Source organism: Sesamum indicum, linkage group LG4, assembly GCF_000512975.1.
Source record: "Sesamum indicum cultivar Zhongzhi No. 13 linkage group LG4, S_indicum_v1.0, whole genome shotgun sequence".
Classification (NCBI taxonomy): Eukaryota; Viridiplantae; Streptophyta; class Magnoliopsida; order Lamiales; family Pedaliaceae; genus Sesamum; species Sesamum indicum.
The window spans coordinates 9319220-9344984 of record NC_026148.1 but is presented as its reverse complement, the minus strand read 5'-3'; the positions used below and the strand labels follow the sequence as shown (position 1 = coordinate 9344984).

The following is a 25765-nucleotide window of genomic DNA, read 5'->3' as shown; positions in this document are numbered from 1 at the left end:
CTTCGCGGGTCAGGAGAGCAAATGTCGACAACACCACAGACAAAGCCGCTTTGTCCTGGCTTTGTCCATGATATTGGAACTCAATATTTGAATTAATTATATAGCAAGTACAATACATGCACTTGCAGTATAATTAGTGTGTATACTTTAAGAAGAACGACCAATCACACGATAAATATATCACACTAATTATGTGATTTATTTAATTCGATCAAACTTGATTTGAGTAAGAATTTTCCTCACAACTCAGCCTTTGAGCTAGCCTTGTGAATTATACATTCAACAATTTTAAAGTTTAATTAGTTGAATGCTTATCCGAGGTATAATTCAGGATAAAGACATTTTTAATCTTTTATGTTCTTTTTCTGAAATGATGAGACAATATTGTCGGATCTGAAAAATGATTAGCGTATTAAAATGAACAACCCTATATATATTTAATGTGGGGTTATTGTCCGAAGGTCTTAAAAAACGCTCCCAACTCTTCAATTGATTGCTAAGTATTACAAGAATAGTGCCTTTTTGTTTGGGTTCGTCCTGATTCGGCCCCTACCCAATTCAGATTACGGTGTGTGGTTGATAAGAAATCTAAAGGTCTTAAAAAATGCTCCCAACTCTTCAGTTGATTGCTTAATATTACAAGAATAGTGCTTTTTTGTTTGGGTTCGTCCTGATTCGGCCCCTACCCAATTCAAATTACGGTATGTGGTTAATAAGAAATCATACAATTAAAAATACTAGTCTTCCATATTTTAGGTACATTTTTTGTTACTTAGTTACTTTATTCTTACGATTTTTACTATCTCATCGATTTAAGCATCAAAGAATTATAACTAGAACATTTTTAGTGTGATTTTTACGATTTCTTCCAAAGCAAATCACTTATTTAGAGAACAATATAAGTTTGAACAAATGTTATTTGGATCATTTGTACTTGTATGAATCTCACCCAAACGAGCTTAATAGATGGACATAAATAGGCAGTGGACTAAATTGGTACGAAGCAGTAACAGTTTAGGTCAGTTCAACCAGAAAGTGGAATATAAATCAGAAAAGTTAAAAGGTAGAAGCTTGCTTGAGTAAAATCATGTGAAAAATCCAAAAGCAGAAAAATTATGAGCTTCATCAGTTGGTGATGTCAAAGTTTGTCCACTTTATGAACAGGGGAATCGGATACCACATAAACAGCATCTTATGTATTGCAATTCTGCAACATTATCTACATTGTGCAATTACTTTTTTTTTTTAATTATTAAATTCTGTTGCAATTTCTATACCATATACATTACATCTGTTCGTTTTCTCGAAAACACTTCTTTTTACTTACCAATAAAATGCATGTGCATTACGCGTGAGGTATATATATATATATCAAAATTAAAAAAATCTCATAAAAAATTCAATAAATTATTTAATATATTTAGTGAATAAAATGTATAAACTAAATTTGAAATGCTCTTAATTGTAATATTATTAGATTTTTATAATATCTATGCATTTAATTTACCTTCTACTGTACATAGGGACGATATCAAAATACTCCTCTACTATTAAAACTTTCAATTAATTTTTTAATTATGTGAATTCTACCTAAATGGACAAAATACCTTATACGTTTCTTTTGTTATTTCTAATAGCATTATGCCTTAATACATAAGAGAATAATAAGAATAATTTATATAATGATGTTGATGTTTTTAAAGGATGTATGTGTATTTTTTTTTTAAAAAAATGAGGGTAATTTATATAAATTATGTTGATTTTTTTATGGATGTATTTATAATTATTCATAAAATAATAATAATTTATATAAGTAGATCGTAAATTAAAAAATTTATTTATAATTATCCCTAATAAATATGGCCGATAGCATCACCTCGAGTTTTAGAGTACTGCTTAATGGGCTGCTGTCGGAAAAAGAAAGAAAAAAGAAAATAAAGGAGAGTTTAACGGGCTAGGCCCGTGATCCCTCTAGTTCACATGTTGGGCCGACAGATCGTTTGGGCCTGCACAATGGGCATCCGTTAAGCCCAATAACACTTATTCTTGTTTCTCAAAATACGACAAATCCGAACTTATGTTCCATAGAAAGCAACTACTTTCCAAATGAATTGTTAAAAGAAGATAACGAACGCTAAAAAGTTGTTAAAAAAAGGGCACGATTTTCGGCGAAAAGAACGTAGCAAAGTCGAAGTCGCATGTTTCCATTGCCTTTTGACTTTGGTTACACACGTAGAACACGCACACACAATTGGAAGTTTTAAGTGTGTGGATATAGGCACGACCAAAATTCTAGTTCAGATTAAGATATGAATTTATTATATGAAAGTGTAATATACATGCGGTGTATTTGATGTATAATTTAAAATAATTGACCAATCATACAAAAAATATATCACATTTATTTTGTGATTCATTTGAATGGATAAAATTTGTTTGAAGTGAAAAAAATCTAAACATAAAAAACACGATTCTTTTGGTGAGGACTAAAGGCGCCATTCAAAGGTCAAGATTTGTGGAATCCCACTAAATATCCAACTTTGAATAAATATATGCAATTAGACAAGAAGAAAACATTCCTCTTTTGGCGGCTGCCCTTTTTCCTTCTCCCCCAATCCTTTTTTGCTTTCTTTTTGTTAAGAAGATTTGCGTTCATTATGCTGCTCACTTTATATATACTGTCTTTGTCTAATAATATTTGACTGAAACATGCAATTTTTTTAGGTCAAACTCTTTTGTCCATGTTTGGACATTGATCACATAATGTTGGAGTTCAAATTAACTTGATTGGTTTTAATCTTAGTCATGTTTTGATATACGTGTACGCACATTCATATTAATAGTTCAAAAGACAAAAAGAATTTTTATTACTTTTCTCATGTTGAAATCAAGAAATCAGACAGTCTTGAATATTAAAAGATTTAGTCTAAAATGAGATTCGGATCTATGAATTAGGGTCCGGATGTCAATTTCAAAACGAACATGACAACAACATGAAATTAAATATTTTATATATATGTTAATTAGGTTGTTGGTGTGGTCTCTTGTTAAAACTCTATGATGTGTAAATCATCACAAGTTATAAGTGAAATATATAAGTTTGAGGAGCTTTCATCATATTAAATGCATACATAAGACAATTGGTACGTATAAGAACATGTACGGATCTATGTGGTCATATAGATTGCTTGATTAATTCTTAATCAGCAGTCAGTATTATTTCTAGTCGTTTGGGTAAAAACTATGCAGACCTTTGTCCTAATCCAGCATTTCTCTTTTCCTGTCGTTAAAATCGAAACTAAATTTAATTAAGTAATTTAATAATACTAACTTAACACTTACATTTAAACTCAAATACAAACTTTTTTCTTTTTTAAGATCAATGGTGTCTTATTTTAGTGGTTGAAGCTAAGGTTTAGGTCCCATGAAGTTCAACGTCATGGGTTCGAGTCATATCAAATATGTGGGTATTTGTCTCACTTTATTATGTAAGTTATTATAATTTATTTACAGTTATATTTATATATTAATTGAATTAAGAGTTATTATAATTTTATGTTAATTATTTTTTAGTATATTAATATATTGATTTGAATTAGTGAAATACTTAAAAATATATATATATATATAAAGATTTTAGGTATAGTAATATTGGAGAAGTAAAATGTAGTAATTTGGTTGGGGTTGGGAGAAGAGTGAAGTTGAAAAGGGCCCATCATCTTTGTGTCGGTAGGTTAAATGGAGCAGAGAAACATGGGCCAAAAGGACTACTGACCCAAAACCATGTGGGTAATTATAACTTTTACTGATATTTTAATTATGATTAGCAATAAATATACAAACTGCCAGATCACACGCTTTTCACGTTCTCCATCGATTGAGAATCAAAAGTGCGATTTTCATTGCCTGGGGTCACACTCACCTAGCGCTTTCAACTTCAAATTTTTTTTCTTTTTTGAGAGGGCTTTTCTACTTCACATTTGGTTTGGTTACAAAGAAGAATGATTCTTTATTATCATTACAATTTGCACTTTGGCAAAAATAAATAAATAAAGTACCCTCATCCCACTTTCTTTATAATTTGACATTTAATTGCTTTTAACACCTATATCTTAAATAATCACATAATAAAAAAACTTAATTCTTTGAATATATTAGAAAATTTAATTCAATTTTTTATCTAAGTTTCTTTTATTTAATCAAAATGAATACATGAAAAAACTACGTACTCGTATAGAAAATATAAATACAATATAAAATTATTTCTCAGAATAAAAAGACTCAAATATAATTTGGACAAAAAATCCAGGAGACGGCACGTGGTGTGCACATCGCAATATCACATAGGACATGATGCATAAATAGCCAATGCCAGGTCAGAAAAAGGCGGGGTTGAGGTATAATTGAATTTGGGTAGTAATTATATAAGTATGAAGGAGGTAGCTAGGTATGGTATGCAAGTTGGGGACAAAATCTATGAGACATGGACGTAAGATAAGGCAAAGATTGATGAGGATCAGCTGTTCATGGGTAGTACGACGAGAGAAGTGAGTATACATACATATGTACATACGTTGGGGGGGGAGGGGGGGGGGGCAAAGCAAAGATTGATGAGGATCAGCTGTTCATGGGTAGTACGACGAGAGAAGTGAGTATACATACATATGTACATACGTTGGGGGGGGGGGGGGGGGGACCAAATTAGGCTATAGTGATGATGAGTACGTATGTATATGCAATGCATTGTCATTGTGCATTAAATTGCATTACAATTTACACCAGTTTAGAGCAGTTTTTTGGGTGCAGTGCAGAGCTGCGCTGTTGCAAAAAAGTCGGCTCTGCTGCTCAGTTTCTGGGACTGACCTCTCCTTTTCGTTTCTGCCGTATATTGTGTTTGTGTGCCTATGTTTGTATATTTGCCTGTTCCTCTTCTTAATTAAACCCTCTCTGCCTCTTACCACCACTCCAACAAAACAATTGTAACCTAAATTACAACCCATTTTTTTAAGATTTGCTATCATTATAATTTTGCAAATTTTGAAATACGCCTTTATGGTATTAATTGTCTAACATATATTCTCTTGTGATAGCTCATTATAGAGGGTAATTGTCGTATGATCGTTAATTTTTTAGGGTGTTTTTATAATATTTCAAACAATGATAAAGTATTTATGACTATATCCAAAATTGTATTATTTTTATTACTCTTATTATCATTAATTAATTAATTAATAATTTGTCGTTCTTGATTTAGATATTCAGACCACAACATTGTAAATCTTTAATTTATTTTGGACATGCTTGCTAAATTTATTTAATTAAAAACATTGTATAATTAAGTTCAAATATATATCGTATAAGTTGTTAGAATTTTTTATTATTATTATTGAAGTATTTGACACATAAATCATCGAGCTTATAAGATATTAATAATTGTAATTATATAATTTTTATGATTACAATTGAAAAATAAAATTACAAATAAACTAAGAACTATAAACTCTTGACATCTTACTTTTGAATTTTTATAAGTTCATTTTTTTAAAAGAAGAAATTATGAGACACTTTATAATATTTTATAAATGGCTATTTAATTTGCTAAGGGTTTGCAAATAACAGGAGGAGGAGGAGGAGGATAAGTGAAAGATATAAGGGCAATTTAGGTATTTTATAAAGCACCAGGAAGTGTGTGCCCTGATCAGGTCATCCCACATAAATATTCATTCAGTGCACAAGCAACATTATATGTGCAGTAGATTAATTAATTGTCTTTTCTTATCTTAATTAATATTCTTTATGTAGTAATATTATTGCATGTACAAGGCCAGAATATTAGCATTAAAAGTTCATTACCAGTCTAAATTAATAAATATGGGATAGAAGGTTCAATATATTTATATGGAATTTTTAAAATAGTTTCAAAATAGATATTATAATTGAAAAAACTCGACACATTTAGTCTCTACTTTATGAGATTTTTGGGTCCAAAATTAAGAAAATTAGATATATTAAATTTTATACTTTACAGAATTTTTAAATTAATTTCAACATTGAAAAAACTCATCACATTTAATTTTTTATTTAAGAAATTTTCAAAAATAACTCAAAATTGAGAAACTCGACACGTTTAGTTTGCTACTCTACGGGATTTATAGGACTATACGTCTCGAGTTTTTTTTAGTTTTGATATTATTTTGAAACTTCCGAAAAGTATAGAAATAAATATGTTGATTTTTTTAAATTTTAAAAATATCATAAAATAGAAAATTAAAGGTGATGTAGCCTTCGCCCACACATGACATTGTTGGACCAAACTAATAATACCATCCATCAACAAACCTCTCTTCAATTTGGACAAACATAAAATCGTTAAACATATTAATTGCCACATTTATACTTTCAATAAAAAGCTGGTAACATCTCACGTGAAGAAGGGCGTATCATCACTCACCCACACACAATTACATTAAACTGATCTCTTGGGAGCATCCACATATATATATATATATATATATATATATATATATATAGAGAGAGAGAGAGAGAGAGAGAGAGAGAGAGAAACACGCTTAATAAAAAAACCCTCAAGAATTAGAAGAAATGATTACATGATGATTTTTGGCAATCCAACATCGCATTTGGCTCCAGCACTTTTGCAATGGGGGCTGGAAGCTAAAATCAGGGCATGAGTTTTTGACAAATGGAAAAAGCAGAGCACTCATCTGCTGCACTGCACACTGTAATTTTCTGCAGGGAAAAAGGGGTCTTCTTTTCGACCTTGTTTTATTACAGTAGGGGTCGGGTCTGCACAACAGCTTCTGGAGGCTATCATTTTCTTTTGAATTTACTGAAAAATCCCCAACGCTTTCTTTCATTTTTTAATTTTTTATTGGGTTTTATTGGAGACAACAAAATTTGGTAACGGTTATATATAAATTACAACAAATTTTCATAAATTTTATTATATATAATTATAAATACTGTAGATTTTTTGAGTAAGATTCTTCTCTTAATTTTAGGAATCACAATAAGAATTAATAATATGCATTAATCTCCAAGAATTGGTAATTGAAGATGAGTGTTTGTTGTTAATGTGCTTCATTTATGAACAAGAATTTGAAGTGATTGATCAGCTTCATCATTCAAATTTATGGAAATTCATAAATCTTAAATATCTCTCATTTATCTATTTATTTTTAAAAAAATATGAATTCGTCTACAAACAAGAGTACCATGTTCAATTAAACATAGAGTAAATTACAACAGACTCCAATGGGCTTTGTTATAACAACAAATACTCCCTCGTTATGTAAAAAATTACAAATATTTTATCTAAAATTAATAGATATTTAATAAATACCCCTACAATGGACTGTTACAAGAATTTATTTATTAAATAATTACTAATTTTAAAAAATATTTATAATTTTTTTAAATAATAAAATAATATTATAATTATAACAAATTTCAAAAAAATCCATTACAACAACGCAGCCTTCAAAATATTATGAAATGTTACACAAAAAGTAGTTAAAAGTAGAAAGCAAATGTTTTGATTAGTTGCAAAGGGGGACATTCTAGTGATGGTGATGAATGAGCCACGTCCCCATCCCCAGTAAAAATGAAAAATAAATAAATAAATAATTAATGAGATTTGGGTGATGCAGCAACCTTGGTGCAAGATATAATGATTTATAGATTTGTCTTTTGCTGTTAGCATCTGTTGTTGCACCCTTGCACAACAAGCTTTCCTTCATGTGGATTACAAATTTTCCAGATATTTTTCTCTTCTTTTTCAAATAATACCAAAATATCTCCCACATCGTCCTAAAATATTTACGGAATTCTTTTCTTATTTATTAGGAGTAATAAACACATACGAAAAATTATAATTTTAATAATTTTATCTTATAATTTTAAAATATTATTTCACATGAAAGACAATCAAAATTACTGAAAAAATGCAATCGGATTGCATTTTTTAAAATTCGAAAACTAGCATACGTTAATCTTGTCGCATAGTTAATATATAAAAATAAGTGCGTACTCGATGCCTATGCAAAGAACAAATATTATAAATACTTATTATTTTTATAAATTAAATACATATCATCTTAAAAAGCAACTTCAAAATGATGGAAGTTTAAATTTAAATAAAAAGTTTCTCATTTAGCAATAATGTAGATGAATTAGTACATATGCATGTGTAGCAATACATGCATGACACACTTTTCACCTAACTATTTAATGAAATGTAATAAAGTTATGATGTGTGTACGAGCTGTATATCTTTTTTCCAAACGTATATTAATGTAATTAATTATACACAATGAGTCCTATATGTATATATATGCTAACCTAAAAAAAATATCTAAATAATTGAACATATATAAGATATTTGTAATAATAAAAAACCATCTGATTGCACTAATAATGTGTAGACTTTTGGCAAGAAGAAGTCAGCTCCAATATTCATTATTGTTTTTCCAGAGTAGTAAGTACGTACCCGTGCAGCGCAAGGTGTGAATGTTTTCCACAATCTGGAGGCCTCCAACCCCTTTACAACTCACGACTCATGTCATTTTCCACTACCAACAACATAAATTTTCAACATTTTCTCATTTTTAAGCTCTGTTTCTCAGACAGTTCCCAGACAGGAGGCCCCCCCCCCCCCACCCCACCCCAAGAAAATATTTGTTGGAGAAATTTGGTTCTTCTTCTTCTTTTTCCCAAATTTCATGTTTCTGTGGCTATAGATGAGAAAATATTTTATCTTGTTCAGGTGATAAAAATGTTGTGGATTGAATCCTAATGTATGGAAAAAAAAAATATTTGTCAATAGTAGACAAAATTACACTTGTTGTCCCATGGGATATGGGGCTCAACACTTTTAATCCTATATTCTAAGAAATTTTAAAAATAATAACAAATTTGAGAAAATTCGACACATTTAGTCCTATACGTGGAATTTTCCAAATGGTCTCAAAGGGATTTTTCAAATGTTCCAAAATTGAGAAAACTCGACACATTTAGTCATTTGTCTTACAGAATTTATGGGGTTAAATGTATCGAGTTTTTCGAATTCCAAAACCATTTTTAAAATTACATAAAATAAAAGATCAAAAAAATTCAACATCTATTCTATGAAATTAATAATTACTGTTATAATAGAACAATATCGAAATATTAATAAAATTTAAATCCATAATAATAGAATGTCAACCTCACCAATCACATTAATATTCATAGGCACTGAACATATATTCAAATTGGTAGTAATAAACAAAAGCAAAATTGGATAGGAAGTAAGAAAAGAAAATATAGTTGGAAGGAATGGTCAACGCCTTTCAAATGTACAGTTACATAACTAACAGTGGGAAAGGGGTTGAGACATAATGATGTGAGTGTGAATGTTTGTAGTTTGGAGGGCGTGTGGAGCGCGCGTGATGCTAGTTTTCAGATGCCCCTCTCTCAATCTATCATCACTGTGCAGATGGAATTATAATTCCAGGTCCAGCACTTCAAATTTAATCTCAGACATAATTAGGGCGCCCCAGTCATCATTATCACTACCTCTTATCTCTTGTTGGAGTAAAATGCAAGTCATTCTTACATATATATATATATGTATATATGGTCCAATTCATTACATAGAGTGAAGGATTTTTTAGCCCACAATATCATCACCCTTCAAAATTTTTCTTTTTTCTTTACACATCAAGTTATTAATTTTAGGTAAAATTACATTTTTACTCTTATAAATAATATTTTTGATCTTGTAGCTTACTTTATTTATACGTTTGGTCCTTTCATTACCAAATTTAGTCCTGAACATCTTGCATTTGATCTTTTTTTGATATATTTAGTCTTGTGCTGACAATTCTAGTTCTAACGATCTATAATTACAAGAACAGAAATGACCTTCATTTTTAAGTTTGCTATAGATATAATGTATATCCAAAAAAAATTAAGTTTGCTATAATTTTAATAATTTTTACCCTCATTTTCAAGATTTTCAAAAAATTATACACTCAGTTCGTATATGAAAGTTCCCGTCAATCCAACCACGTTCGATTAAGATATTACATATTAAACGACTCTCGTCTCCAATTACTTAAACTTTCACATAATGCATATATATATATATATATTTATATAATATTAATACTAGGAAGCTGAAAATATTTACTTCCTTTTGTATATATATATCATGCAAATCCATAATATCCATGTGTAATAAATGCAGACAGCAAGCTATAGCACAAGAAAATTAATCGTGCTATACCTTAGTAACTGTGAGCCATTCTCTATATTTCTCAACCTAAATTAAATATACCTAAGTCCATAATTTAATTTTCGTAGAATTATTGCACTTGCTTTCGGCACAACATCAAATGCACAAGTTTGAATGTTGTGTGGTCGAGTGATCGCCACAAAGTAAGATCTTGCAAGAAAAGGGAGCATTAAGGTGATTTGTTTTTACACTTGCACAACCAGCAACTTGTCATCAATCGGTCAAACAGACAACCGAGAATTCCGCCTACCCGTGTGGTAATATATAGACAAAAGGAATTGCAGGATTCACATCCACACATGAGCTGCAAATAGTATTATTATTATCATTTGGACACAAATTAAATAAACACATATATGTAACTTTAATAACTTAGAATCGAATTATTAAAGAAACATCATGTGATAATACGAACAATTTTGGACCAAGCACAACATTTTATTGTTCGAAATATATATATATATCCTTACTTATATGTTTGAAACAAACAGAACTCACTCAATCTCCATTTCTATTTCGGATGGAGATATATACGTACTAAGAACAAATAAATAATTATAGCTCCGACTAACACTTTTCAACTAAATGAAAATACAAACCGATAGCCGGTGAACAAAATTTGCCTTGATCGGCAAGCCGACTATGTAACACTTCAACATATTCTGCACATCATCATATAGCTAAGAGTGCATCAACGCTACCAAAATCACTCATGTCTTGAAAGTAATCCTCGACTTCAAGTGTACAAAGTTCTTGAAACGAATCCTTAATGTCTCCGTAGTTAACGTTTCCTAGATTGCTGTCCAGAGCTGGGAAGTCATCCATACACATGGTGAATTCATCGAAACCATTGACAAAACTCGGTGCATCGTTGAATAACGGCTCGTTTTCCGGTTCAAAATTGAAGAAATTGTCCAAGAACGGGATGTCCATAGGCAAATGGTCAGTAGAGTAGTCCGGTACCATACTTGTTTCCCCTTGACATTCCTCCAACTCCCGAGCAAGCCCATTAATGGGACCCGACTCACACCCCAACCGGTTCAGATCATCTTTGGTGTCGATGAAGTAACCTACCACTGAATCACATGGTTCCTCCTCCTTTACCAAATCCTGAACCGGATCAGACCGGCTTGGTTCGGTGTATTCACTTGATTGGCTACTTAGTCCGGTCGGTTCGGCTTCTTCGCTTGATTGACTACTTCTGAAGCGGAGAACAGAAGTTGGAGAAGAAAGCTGGTTATGCGACTCATCACCGGAATCATAACCGGAAGCTGACGTCACGTTAATCTCCGGCGAAGTATCCTTGGCCGGCGGAGTAATAAAGTTGGTTAAAGCATCCGGTCCACGGAGCTTTATCGCGGCGTTGTCGTAAACCATAGCAGCCTCTTCTGCAGTGTCATAAGTACCCAACCAAAGCCTAACCCTTCTAGAAGGGTCTCTTATTTCAGCAGCCCACTTGCCCCACGGCCGTTGCCGGACTCCCCTAAACTTCCTGGCGCCGCCGCGGCCTACCGCCGGAACCTCCTTAACCTTCATGGGCTTTGTCTTAGGCTGGAGAATCTCCACAGCTCTATTCCTGGCGGCGTTGCTGACAGCGACAGCTGTTTCCATTCTGATTTCAGTGATGTACTTCTTGACGCGCTGCCTTCGAAAAAGCTCGTCCTCTTCATCACTGGAGGAATCCGTGGCGTCAGGGTCAGTAACGGAAATTCGGACAGTTCTGGGGCCATTCAGATGCTGCCGCTGTTCTTGCAATTTTCTTGCATCAGAGGGCAGCTTCTTAAGGTTCTGTTTGGATGGCTTGATGAGTTTCTTGCTTACTCTCTTGTGCTCCGTGTATTTCACTGGCCATAAAAAACTTTGATCCATTGCTATCATCAATCTTCAAACACTTTGCACTACTCTTTAACATACAAGATTAAGCTATATAAGGCTTAAAAAGATTAAAGCAAACAAGCGTGGGACTAAAGGGAGATTACTTTGAGGTATACTAACAAAGACACCGTCAAAGACGAGTATCAGAATCGGCAGAGAGAATCAAACCCACGCTCGCTCGCACAAATAAAAAGGACATGAACCTTAAAAGATGAGATTGAAATCCGACAAAGAGAAGGGGAGAGACTCTTTTCTTACAAAGTAGGCCTATGTGTATAGCTAGAAAAGAGGAGGTGTAAAAGGTATCGTGTTAGAGGTTTTGGGTTTTAAAAGGAAAGAGAGAAGGGAAAAAAATCGATCCTTCTGTTGTAAGAATGGAAAGTGTTTGAGGAAAGAGAGAGTAGAGAGAGAATCAAGTTCTTGAGTGTTTAGAGGGACAGAGTTTTGAGGTTTTGTGCGGAGACTCAATCTACACTGAAATCGCTGTCTTATAGGATCGCCGAAATTGGTAACGCCAAAAAAATACGCAGACCAATTTCTTTATTTTATTATTATTATTATTATTTTATCTTAAAAAAAATCTCAAAAAAACAGTCTTTTTGTTACTTATGTTGATAACTTAAAATAATCTTGAAATTAGAAAATAAAAATATCTCAGAACTAACGGGAAAGTCTTAGACCGTGAAGAAGAGCAGACCGACCACCGCCGGCGTGAAGATTCCGGGCAGCGCCGACGGCAGGTGCGGGGCCCACGCATGGGGTTGGTCGAATGAGTGAATGCATGGGGGAGGGAGGGTTTTAATTTTTTAACCTCGGAGTACGTGTGACCGGTCACGTGAGGCCCAGGATGCTCGGCCCAGTTAAAAGAAAATTGTCGGCAGAAATTAAAAAGACATTTGCAGCAACTGCAACTCTCTTCTTTGACCAATTATAATTCCAAAAATTCCAATTTAAATTCAAGTTTGATAGAATATAAATAAATTATATGATAAATATAATAAATTTATTATGTCATATATATTTCAAGAAAAATAATTTTTTATATGATGATAAAATAATATCATATTTTCTTTATCAGTAATTTAATTTAAATAAATTTAATTTCGGTAAGATTTTGTTGCCGTTTTATTAGCTGTAAACCAGCAGGATTAGGAGGGGGGGGGGGTTCTTGGGGTTATTTAATCTTGGGGGTGGTTGTTTTTGGAATTTTAATTGGGGTTAAAATAAGGATTATTACAGCTAGGAATAACGTGGCGGGCAACCTAGGATTCGCCGCCATATTTAAATTCGATTTGTACGGCTCTCTGGGTTTTACCTTGTTTCCTAGTCATTTCTTCTCTCGAGAAAGTGTTAACTGCGCGTGTCCTCCACGGTTGTTACCTTCTGCGGTAACATACTCGCTAATTCATTTTACTTCCTAATATTTGAATTCAATTTTAATAAAACCCCTTTTAATTTGCTTCAAATTAATTATTTTGATAGGCGATTTTTTAATGTTATTTTTATAATTTTCTTTTATGAAGAATCATTTTAATTACTCACTTTTTATTTTCATCTGTAATTTAATTTCTCTGTACGTAAATCTTAAAATATATAACTGTTTATATTTTAAAGTAAAAAATATGTACTATCTAATTCGAATAGGCACTCGTAAGGGGTTTCACACCTCATTTTGCAATATATTATTAACTGATATATTGTTTTGTTATTTATATTCTAATTGTATAAGATTTTTTGTTTAAATATTTTTACTATATTTTTTATTTAATTTTTTCACCAACTTATTTATTAAAGTACTACTTTTAAATTTTGAATTAATTTGAGCATTTGTTTATAAAATCGTTGACGATAAAGTAAAATTAAAAAAAAAAATAGCAATGCTGCCTAGTTTAAATAGCACAGTTGAGATGTTGTGATCAATAGATCATCAGTTCGGGTTCAATTTGGACATACATTAGTATCTCATGAAGGATTTTTTTTTAATAAAAATATCAAATAATAAGAATTAAGTCGTGTCAGTAGTAAAATTTATATTGTATCGATGCAGCATAACATGATTACATGGTTGTCTCTCACCCAACTTACCATATAACAAAAATCCATAATTAAATAAAAAAAAACAAAATTATATTATGCAGTGTTGTAGAATTATTTGAAAAGATATAAAAAATTATTTATTATGTATATATTGGAACAATATGCAACGACAATCAATAGTAGATTTATAGTTTGGGCACGTGGGTGGGGCGCGTGTGCGCAAAGGCAAAGACAATGCTTTAGAGGGTAAAAATTTGGAGGGAGCAATAATGTTTAACCGCACACAAGCCACATGGTAACAGTACAGAAACCTCATGAGTTGGTCTGATACTGTGTCTGTGATAATCCCCGTCACCAATTGTGGCCCTGCACCACACCTCATTAATCTTCACTACTAAGTGACTGTCTTTTCCTTTTATTTCCTACTAATTTTGAAAAAATTCTTACCTAAATTAAATTAATTATATAATAAATATAATATATTTATTATGTATTGATAAATTTCTAAATTAAACACCAATCACACTATAAATATATTATATTTATTATATAATTGATTTAGATTCGTTCATAATTGATTTTGATTAGAATTTTTCCTAATTCATCATAATTATTACTTTATATTACTCTTCTTTCTTATGGTTATAATTTCAAGTCTAATATGGTAACTTTCTGCTCTAGAAATTCAACGAGGCCTAGTTCAATTACTGTGAAAATATTGTTCTGTTTTAACAGTAGTTGTTGATTAGCTATATGATTGTTAGAATTATTGTTTATTGTTAAATATAGATATTTGGTATTAATGATTGTAATTAATTTATTTAATAAATAATAATTCTGGCTTTTACTCAAAAAAAAAAAACAAATGTTTTCCCTTATTTTCTCAATTATTTTCTTCCCTTATGCGAAAAATAGAATCCCAATGATAATGATTAATAACATGTCCTGATGACGTTTGATCTTCTTTTTCTTTTTATTATAATTGTTTATCTATTATAATAATAATAATTATAATTTAATACTAATAAATAACATATTAATTATTACAATATTAATAATTTTAATTCATAACATTTAATCAATTTACTCAAAAATAAAACAAAAATCGTTAAGTCTTTCTGTGGAGTAAATTTGATAAATAAATGGCGGTCGTAATAATTAACTTTAACAATTATATATGGTAATATCAATTATTAACTACAATATATGGTATTTTGAATGTAGGAGATCAATTATTACCATCAGCATTAACTCTTGACCAGTACTAATGCAAGATTGAATTGCACGGATACTACAATATTTTGAAAGATTTAGGTTGTCCTTTTGGTTGTTTTTTTGGTCCATGTCACCCCGGTTGCTTTTCAACTGCGTATGATTGTAACACTCTCTATCTTTTATAAAATTATAAGTTCATCTTCTAAAAAAATATTGGTACTTTCGGAGGTGTTTATGTAAAATTTTGTTACGTAATAGAATATATATTTGTAATTATAACTGCGATAACAATTGGTGTATTCATAATTTTGAAAAGGACATGAAATGTTCGTATAATTAGACTTAACCTTAAGGGATGTCAATGTAATTTACCCAAATAATTACAAAATTATGAATGTAAAAATATAAAACAGTATTGTGAATAGTCGTATTATTTCAGCAGTGAGACTAATATTGTATAAATATATATATATATATATGTGTGTGGGTGTATCAATATTGTCCAGACTATCTGAATTTTTTTGTCTGGATTCATGATATATATATTAGAAAAATCACTCATTAAAACCATAAAAACATAGTAGGACAAAGAGTAGCATGCACGGGTGCTGCCCTCACGATAATTTAATCATAAATTCACATTATAACCAGTACTATACATATATATATATATATATATATATATTTGTATTTCATGTTTCTCAGCAGCACAAAAAAAAAAAAAAAAATTATTACATTTACTACATGAAGAATAACGCCTTGTTATTGCATCAACAATTTGAAACATATGTCCGTCATTTTAGCCACAAAATTAAAGTAAATAGTGAAAGAATCGTGAAATTTAAGTAACGTTTTATAGCATGATGTTAATATATATTGCATTGAAGTCGTATCATTGTCATAGACATCAAGCTTTATGTCAATTCATGATTTAGAGGGAGTTAATTTCGCAAAACTTATTTGAAATATTTTATAGGTTTTTACTTTAGGTAAGATTTTTTTAAAAGCTTAAAAAAATTAATTTTATTTTGAAAAATAAGTTTTTAAAGTGTTTGAATAAAAAAAAATTGTTAGAACTTATAAGATGTTATAGTATTTGGCATCATAAGTTCTTTACACTATAATAATGATAAAAAAAATCATCAAACTATTAGAATTTAAAATTACATAAATGAAAATTTTTGCTTTCCGGGGGACGTCTATTATTTGATATTAATTTTTTAAAATGTTTTGAAAAACTTATAAATTTAGCGAAACACCTTCTTAATTGTATCAATAATTACTCATATTTTAGCATTATTGTGTGTTCAAATTAAGTCAAGTGTGGGAGATAAAAAAATCAAGTGGAGTTGTCACTTAGCCCTTACGCTGAAAATTGAAGTTTCTGGTGCACCTTTAGGGTTGCTATAATCCAAGAATTCAACGGGGGGATTGGCATTTTGTCAGAAGTTGATTTTGACGCGCGAAAATAAGGATAAATGTTGTGCGTCTAATTGTGCAAAAAGAAGTTAGCTAGGGATTCAAGATTCAAAGGAAATTCCGGGCATGATCACATGCTTATAAAATATTAATTACTTCTTCATAAAGTTTATTTTCAAATTTTTGATGCAATATTATATAACAATATAAAAAAAATAATGTAACGTGCGCATTTACTAATTAAGATCAAATTTGATGAGCGTATACAGTTTTTGCATGTGGAGTGGTTATTTAAATTTATATGTTGAGTTCTCTTTTCATATTTGTTTTTTATAAAATCCAAAAATGATATAGTAAAAAAAAAAATACAATAAAGGCACGTGCAAACAAAAGTACTAGCAAAAACATTACTTTTGGTAATGGTTAGTTACTAGGTATGATTAAAAATGAAAAAGTGTGGCAATTACAAATTCACAATAGCTGTCCATCGGCTATTAGTCGTTGTTTATACTATTGAGATCAAAATATTAATCACAGCTAAAAATCACAGCAAAAATATTTTGGTTATAATTAAAATCATAGCAAATGTTCGTTACCCATTGTGAAAACTTCATTTTATGTATCGATTTCACAATCGTTAAGAATATATAGATCAAATAACTGAATTTACCATATTCTGGTGTTTTGATATGATGATTGAGGTTGAGGTCTTATGAACAAATTGTGGAGTTCAATCTCTTTACAGGTATAGGTATTTATCTTAGTTCACACTTACAGAACAATGGCTAATGGTCGTTGCGAAATGTGGCTGATTTGTAATTGTCATAATTTTCTTTTTACTATAATAATTAACCATAGCAAAAAAATCATATTTTTTCTCATCTGAATTTGTAATTGGTCGTAGTATCTTAATTCACTATAGTTGTGATTTAAATATTATTGAAGGATATATTGATTTAGTATTAATAGCGTGAGAAAATTAATGTAATTATCACTCATACAAATTAAGGAAAAATTTGAATTATTTGCTTAATTAGTGAATGAGTCAAAGATATTGTCCCAACCAATAGAATATGAATCAGCATTTAATTAACCCATCAATTATCAGTCTAATAAACTCCCAACCAACCACGCATCAATTAATTAAAAGTTTACAAAAAGGAGGAAAACCCTACATCAATTGTTTCTACGATAAGTATAATTAAAATTTCAAAACACGTTTCTATTGAACGAACAGTGGCATCATACATAATACATCCAATTTGAGAATGCGCTTTACATATAAAACAAACATTAATATATGACTCAATACATAATACGTTTTGACATGTAACCCTACAAATTTCATCATCATCCCACGTGTAATTAACACCTACAGTTTGGCAAAAAGTAACACTAACGTACTATATATTTGTTTGACGTCCTAGCATGCGTGCATGCATTGCATGTAAAAATTAAAAACTTATTATATCATGTGATTGCGTGTATTCACACATGGTTGAGGTACCATCTTCTTATCATGATGTACAATTCACATGCATGCATCTATGTTAAGTATATGGTTGATTACAACGAGCTCCTCGAGATTTAGCATATATAATTATGAATGCTCTTTTATTATTTGAAAAATTATACATAATCTCTTATGTTTGATGAAATTTTGTAAACCTTGAATGGAGGTTTGGAATTGTCAACTTTACTCTTGATATATATAGAAAAAAATTATAAAAAATATTAGCCGCTTAGTTCATATTTTTTTTTTATAGAAAGTTTCAAAAAATAAGCAAATTATAATTTATACTCTACAAAAGCATTTTGGTTAGTTCACCACAAAAAATAGATGGAAATATAATGGAGACTAACGGATATGTAAATTGTTAGACGGTTATTAAAATCAGAAGGTGTTGATAATTTTCAAATAATAAAAAAATATTTATAACCTTAAAAAAATGTAGGAAAAGATAAGAGCCTCCAACAAAATAGTGCTCCTCATTTCTTTGACTAAATCCATACCATTTGCACCGCATGAACTGTGGGCCTAAATTAAAAATATAAAACAAAAAGGTTTAAAGGATCATAAATATAATAATACTTTTACTATTTAGATGTAATTTTCAGACATGCAAAAAATTCGGTTATGTTCTATTTCATATATTGATTAATTGGACTACGGCACCCCTAAATTTTGACATATATTCATCATGTGACATGGATGGACACTTATTACCATATTTAACTCCTGCATTCTGTTAACGGTGTCTAGCTTAGTAAGCGAAGTTGAGATCCGTGGTTTATAGCTCATAGATCTGAATCGTACCAATGTATAGATATCTATTTTAATAGTAAATATTTGATATTGATAATTAACATATATTGATTCCTAATGATTGAAATACGTAATGTAATTATAACAAATTCACTCAAAATACTGATTAAATAAAATGTGCATTTTACTGCTTTATATAAAATTGATTATTTAAATTTATTTCAATCTTTTATAATTTAATCTTGATCCATATATACATGCATATGTGTAAAAATTAAATCACCAAAGCTTTTATAATAAAAGTGTTTATCATACAAGGGATTCCCCATTAATTCGTGAAGACAAATTGCATGAAAATAAATGTGAAGTAGCTAAACGACTAGTAGTAGTCTTGGAGTTTGGGCAGCTCCCCCATTGAGCCAAGTGATGAGAATATCATAAAACAAAGGGTAAATTGCATTTAGTTTGCCTAAAATATTTATTATAATTATTATTTAAAAAATTATAAAATTAATTGCTATTTAGCAAATAGTTACTATAATGAGGTGTAATGGGAGAGGGTACTTTTGAGATGATTGTTAGTTTAATTAGGAAGGCATTTATAATTTTTTTTAAATGATAAGGAATAATTGTAGTTATGACAAATTTTAAAAAAATTCATAGTAATTTACTCTAAAACAAAAGACATTAATACATTGAGCTTGACAAAATATTATTAACTTATATATTGTCCCTAAGTTGTTCAAATAAGTAAGGGATCTTTTTCTATTACTATACTTAGAGATTAATAATGTGTTTAATAAATAATAATTATGTCAAATGGTCAATTAATAAAACTTAAGGTGTTATGCATATATGTATGTATGTATGGTCTCTTGATTTAGAGTTGAGGAATAAGTCAATGAGCATCACGTCCAAGATGTTTTTTTTTTAATGATTAAATTATGTATATATAAGTAATAAATTTGAGCCCTTAATCATGAATTACTTAATTGGCATCAAGCCCTAGATGTCCCTTGGTTTATGTGAAAAATCAGCTTATTGTGCCCTTATTTCTCTGCATTTTCAAGCTTTTGTGACTTATGTATTTGTACGTATAGGTAAGATTTTGGTTGGTGAAATTTATAGGTAATTAATTCAAAATAATTATTTATTTACCATGATTATTCACCATAAAAATTATTTTTGCCATGACAATTATTGATTTACCCATACTCATAAACCATGATCGATAAACCATTGCGTAACTGCAGTTGACAACTATTTACTTTAATTATTTATTAGTATTCATGATTAAACTTTGATGAATTAGTTCAAATAAATTTCATGCAATGTCTACTGTGAAAATATTATTTGTCTTACTTATTGTATTTACTCGAATAATTATTTATTTAAAAATAAATAAGCAAACAAAAAACTTTTATTAATATATCAAAATTAATTAAGTACATGAGTAATTTATTTCAATGAATGATGAGAGTATTAATTAAAGTGCATGCACCCCAAAATTAAAAAAAAGGAAATAAAATATGAAATCATTACCCGATAGAGTTTGTAGGTAACTAAATTGGTGAAAATAAACAAAGAAAATATATATATTTTTACAAACTGAAAAAAAAAAAAAGGAAATTGTGTAAACATTTATTTATTATTATTATTATAGTAATAATGGAGCATTAAAGGCAAATTGGCAACAAAAATACAAGGAATGTTAAGAAAACAAGTTATCGAGGTAAGATGGTGAAGTGAAGTCGTTAATTGAGGAATAAGGATAAATATGGGTGAAATTGAGGGGAATAATGATAATGATGATAACAGAAAACGGAAATCCAGAAACCCGACTTATATATATAATCCCTATGCTTCTCTAATAAATCCCAAACTGCGAGATCTGTTGTGAAAAGAAGGGCCAGCGGGCAGCCCGGTGTGTTTTTCTTAAGCTGTATTAGGCGTCGGTATTAGCGTAGAAAGATATGCATAAAATACCGAAGCTCGAATTTTGATGGCGACAAATCAAACAAACACCAATGACTAACTCAGAAACACGCTTTTTTTTCAAACCCAAATTAAATGTTATCTTCCACCCACAAACGTGTCACTAGGCGTCCACTTGAAGTAAGAGATGTTGGTCCCTCTCTCTCTCTCTCTCTCTCTCTCTCTCGTAAGTATTTGTTCCCTTTTTATTATTAATTTTTAAAATCGTTAGATCAATTATGAAAAATTTTCTTTATTTGCCAACTTTTAATTCATGCTTTACAAGAAAACTCATTTGGCAAACTTGGGTTTTTCTTTCTTTTAATAAATAATGGATATTAATATACTAGCTACTTTATATTTATTTCTTTCTTTTAATTTATTTGATTTTTCGTTTAAATCGATGAGTTTGGAGCTAAATAGAATAAATCATTCTGATTTGTTCGAATACTTTCATACAAAGAATTATAATTTTTTCAGTTAGGTTTTGTGCATTTTGATGGATTAAAATCTAGTTCATTAAAAAAAATGACTTTTTACTATGATTTATTACTATAGTTAAAAGAGAAAAATTGTTTAGAAATTAATTAACCACTGCTGCTAAACAACTATTAGCCGTTGTTTTTACAAATGAGGTCAAAATATTTGTTCCATTAAAATCTATGGCTTCTAATTATAGATAAAATCATAACGAATGTTGATTAATTGTGGTTAAAATATAAATTCTGGTATTAATTTTATTAGATCGTGGTAGATAGTACTAATTCACTATCATTTTTAAATCATAGTGATGTTATAATATAAAGAATAACTATATTTTTTTTTGTAGTGATTACATATGAAATTATTTAATTTTTTTTTTACAAGTTACACCTTAAGAGTATTTCTCTTCTAAATTTTAGAAAGAAATTATGATCGCGCAATGGGGTGAAAAGGTCTCGGCCTTAGTGGAAAAAGGGCAAAAAAGAGAAAAAGAAAAGCCCAAGTTTTAAGTGCATGCATCTTTCGGACAAAAGGAAATAAAAGTCTTCGTGTAAAATAAAAATAATAAGGAAAAATGTCCACAACGTTAAAAACACAGAGAGAGAGAGTGTTGTCCAGTTCTCGAGAGAGAGTGGAGGGCATGAGGGGACCCCATGCACGAGCCACCGTTTCACCGGCGCCCTCCACGCCCCTCCACCTCCCACCACCTGTCCTTCCCTCACGTGCTGCCGCTGCTGCTGCCCTCCCTCCTCAGTCTTCTTCTCAATTTTTCTTATTTAGATAAATGTTTAAATTAAAAAGAATATGAATGATGCACGCCGGTACAATATAAATTTTTACGAGTCAAAATTATTTGATATTTCCTATCTAACATCGTATAAAAAGAATCGACCTATTCTTGACTATGTTTGTAACCTCATGATGGGGTTATAAATTGGATACACTAATTAATACATAATTTAGGATTGAGCTGACTACGCTGTAATAGTTGAATCTATACAAATCAAATATAATTTGCTTATTATAATAAAATCGGACTCCAACGAGTTTTAACTTGACTAATAACATTTCTTACCGGCTTCTTTATTTTAAAGGAAAAACAAAAAAGTGAGACCAAAGTTTGGTATTAGGTAGTTTTTGTTTTTGGTTGATATTGGAAGCTCTGTCTGGCAATGGAGATGGTCGGAAAAATGAGGGAGACAAAGGTTTTATTTCAACAAATAACAACATTAATTGCAATATCTATTGTGTACGTGCCTTAAAATGAGGGAAAAAAAGTGGTTGCTTTTCACTGCATATTTTGTGTTTTTGTCATGTAATATTTGTTGGTGGTGGCTTTGGTACTTGTTCATCTACCTTAATTTTTGGGTCAAAACTCCAAAAGCCCTAATTATTGGATATCTTAAATATTTCATCATCTCTCCCTTTTGTATTAATGTTTCTTGATTAAATTCTTGGCCGAGGTATATTGTGGGATATCTTTCACCTACACCCACTAGGACTAAACTCTGTTTTCGGTTCGTTTCGACCCGATCTAATTAATTCAGTTGGAACATTTTGAGGTCTTGTGAAAATGTTTTTGCCCTTTAACATTCGTTCTTATTATTATGAATTTTTTTTATTCAAATCACATCTGGTCGAATCAACTAGTCTGATATATTATGTGATTAATCATTTTTATTGAATTATACATCAAATATTACAAGCGTATTACACTTATCATATAATTGATTTAAATCCTATAAAATTCAATATGCATTAGAATCTCCCTATTAATGACTCCTATCATACTTATCCCGGGCGTGAGATAAATTACTGGCAGGGATGCAGCTGACCAAATCCATGTTCTCTGTAGCAGAGCACGCACAGCACAGCCCATATAATGTGCTGCCCAGCAATAAATGTTATGACAAACATAATAATCAAACTATTATTATTACAAAATTATTGAGAATCATCAGCTGCCTGCGTACGTACGCACCTCCCCACCTGCTCGCCGCTTTCCTCCGGCGGCAGCTCAACCACCACTCCGCCACGCAATCCTCCACTCAACAAAACTCAAAGTGGGCGTCAACTTGTCATTCTTGTCTTCATTCAAGACAAAATCCCACAAGTACGAAAACACTCATTATAAATAAATAAATTAATATTAATTATTTGAAAGTTTAGGGTTAGGTTTAGAATTGAATGAAGCAGATTTTCAGGGTCCATGCCCCTCCCACTCGTGGGCACGACCCTTTTGCCGGATGGGTCCAAATTATTTGAATTGTATATATGGTTTGTATCAGATTCTTGGATAGATATGGAGCTGACAAGTGGAATTTTGATTTATAAAAAAATATTAACCACGACATGGGTCACCTTACCATGTACTACACAATGTAGGTTTAGCAGCATTTTGGGCAAGAACGGGTTTGAATCCGTTTATGGGGAACAAGAACATTATTAATTGGTGTAGGATTCCTAGGCGTTGTTTTCTCACTACTCACTTTTTAGTCTTTGTTATTTAAATTGTAAATTAAATTGATAATGTTAGATAAAAAATACATAAATATTTTATATTTTTTGCTAAATTAAAAATACGTTTTCTCTTTAGAGACAAAGCTTACATAAAAATTGCTTAAAAAATATTATACTAACACTTTTCAGAGAATGCAATTATAATTCTATAAAAAATTTTGATGTTTGTGTATTATAGTATAATTTAAAATAATATCAATATAATTTACCCTTATTTAAATTGTTGGAGTTGATATTTTATAATTACAAAGAAAGTGACCCTCTCCATGAATCAACTGATATAAGGATTAAAGGCTACTTCAAATAAATTGTTTGGCAAGAGAATATAAAAGCTGAAAAGAAAAAAGGATGTGGGTGTCGAGACTATCAAAAATAAATTCTTATAAATATTTTGTATAAGCATGAGTAGGGTCGATTCCTCATGAATTTGACTTTAAGTTGAATAATTCGTCAAAAAACTAAACATATGGGGGGATTCTGATTGTGATGAGTAAAAAGAATGAGATTAAACTAAAGGGAAAACGAAATTGAATAGGATAAATAGATATGAAAGAAAAACTTTTTCGGTTAAAGTCGAGTTCATGCTTGATTTCATTGGTTGACCGTCGATGCAAATATGGCAATCGTTCAAACAGATAAACTAGTTATGGTCATTGGTATGATCTAACGATCTCACATTTCCTTACCTTTTCGTCAGCCAAGGAATGTCCGTTGGCAAAATCAATCAACAATCATTCGTTTTCTTTTGCAAAATTCGCTCATTCCTTGCTCTCCAAGTGGTTTTTTATATTGCTGGTCGACATTGAAAGTACCTTCTCTCGATCACTTGTTTCTTGCAATTGCTGGACAAAATAACAAACTTAATTGATAAAATTATCTTTTCGAATCCTGAGTGGAATTTCAAGAACCAACTTGAAATGATTATCCGAAACATTCACAATGTGAAATAAAGAAAAAGAAAGGAAAAAAAGGGTGGGAACATGTAATAAGTCGATGATCATCAAGAAATAATTATGTCAAATCTTTCAATGAAAACACAAATTCCTTTAACCAAGGCACTATTAAGTTCATTATGCCAAGAACCATTAATTCAAAGAACTCGTTTGATTTGAGTTGATAACTTTCAAAAAGTACCTCAAGGAAGAAGATTTTGAGGCTGAGGGCGATCAGCCGAGGAGAGCGACGGATGCGGCCGGCTGAGACGATAAGGACTGATACCGTTGTAAAGTAGAGGGGTTTGGTAGTGGCTGCTCGATTTTTTCCAGCATTACTTACATTGTGCTTCTGTTATAATTTTGCTGTTCATCTGATATTTCCTTTTTATATGGGTACGGGGGGATTTTCTCAATGGTAAGAAAATTGGACAATTAAATTGTAATTACAGGTTGGCTTCTAGAAAATCAATTCCATTTTTTGCAGTGGTATATTCAACTTGCACATCCCCAGTCAACAATCAGGACTTCTTAAACCCTCAACTCCTTCTATAGTAGGAAATGGCTTTAAAATCTATAGAAAGCATTGAAACATTTCAAATACAAGGGCATCCTTGTATGTGAGCCCCTCACCCTTGTCCTTCTCCAGGTGGTTTCTAGTATTGCTGGTCGACATTGAAAGTACAACACTATATTTCCCAATACCTTCTCTCGATCACTTGTTTCTTACAATTGCTGGACAAAATAATA

General features: G+C 30.7%; 1 protein-coding gene across 1 annotated transcript; it reads right to left on the bottom strand.

Moving 5' to 3' along the window:
- On the bottom strand, window positions 10830–12638 carry LOC105160386 (ethylene-responsive transcription factor CRF4-like). The gene has a single exon (XM_011077731.2). It carries the CDS (start codon window positions 12170–12172, stop codon window positions 10967–10969), a length of 1206 nt encoding a protein of 401 aa, XP_011076033.1. The 5' UTR covers window positions 12173–12638; the 3' UTR covers window positions 10830–10966.

Coding starts and splice junctions, on each gene's coding strand:
- LOC105160386 (XM_011077731.2), bottom strand. CDS start 12,172: ATGATAGCAATGGATCAAAGTTTTTTATGGCCAGTGAAATACACGGAG.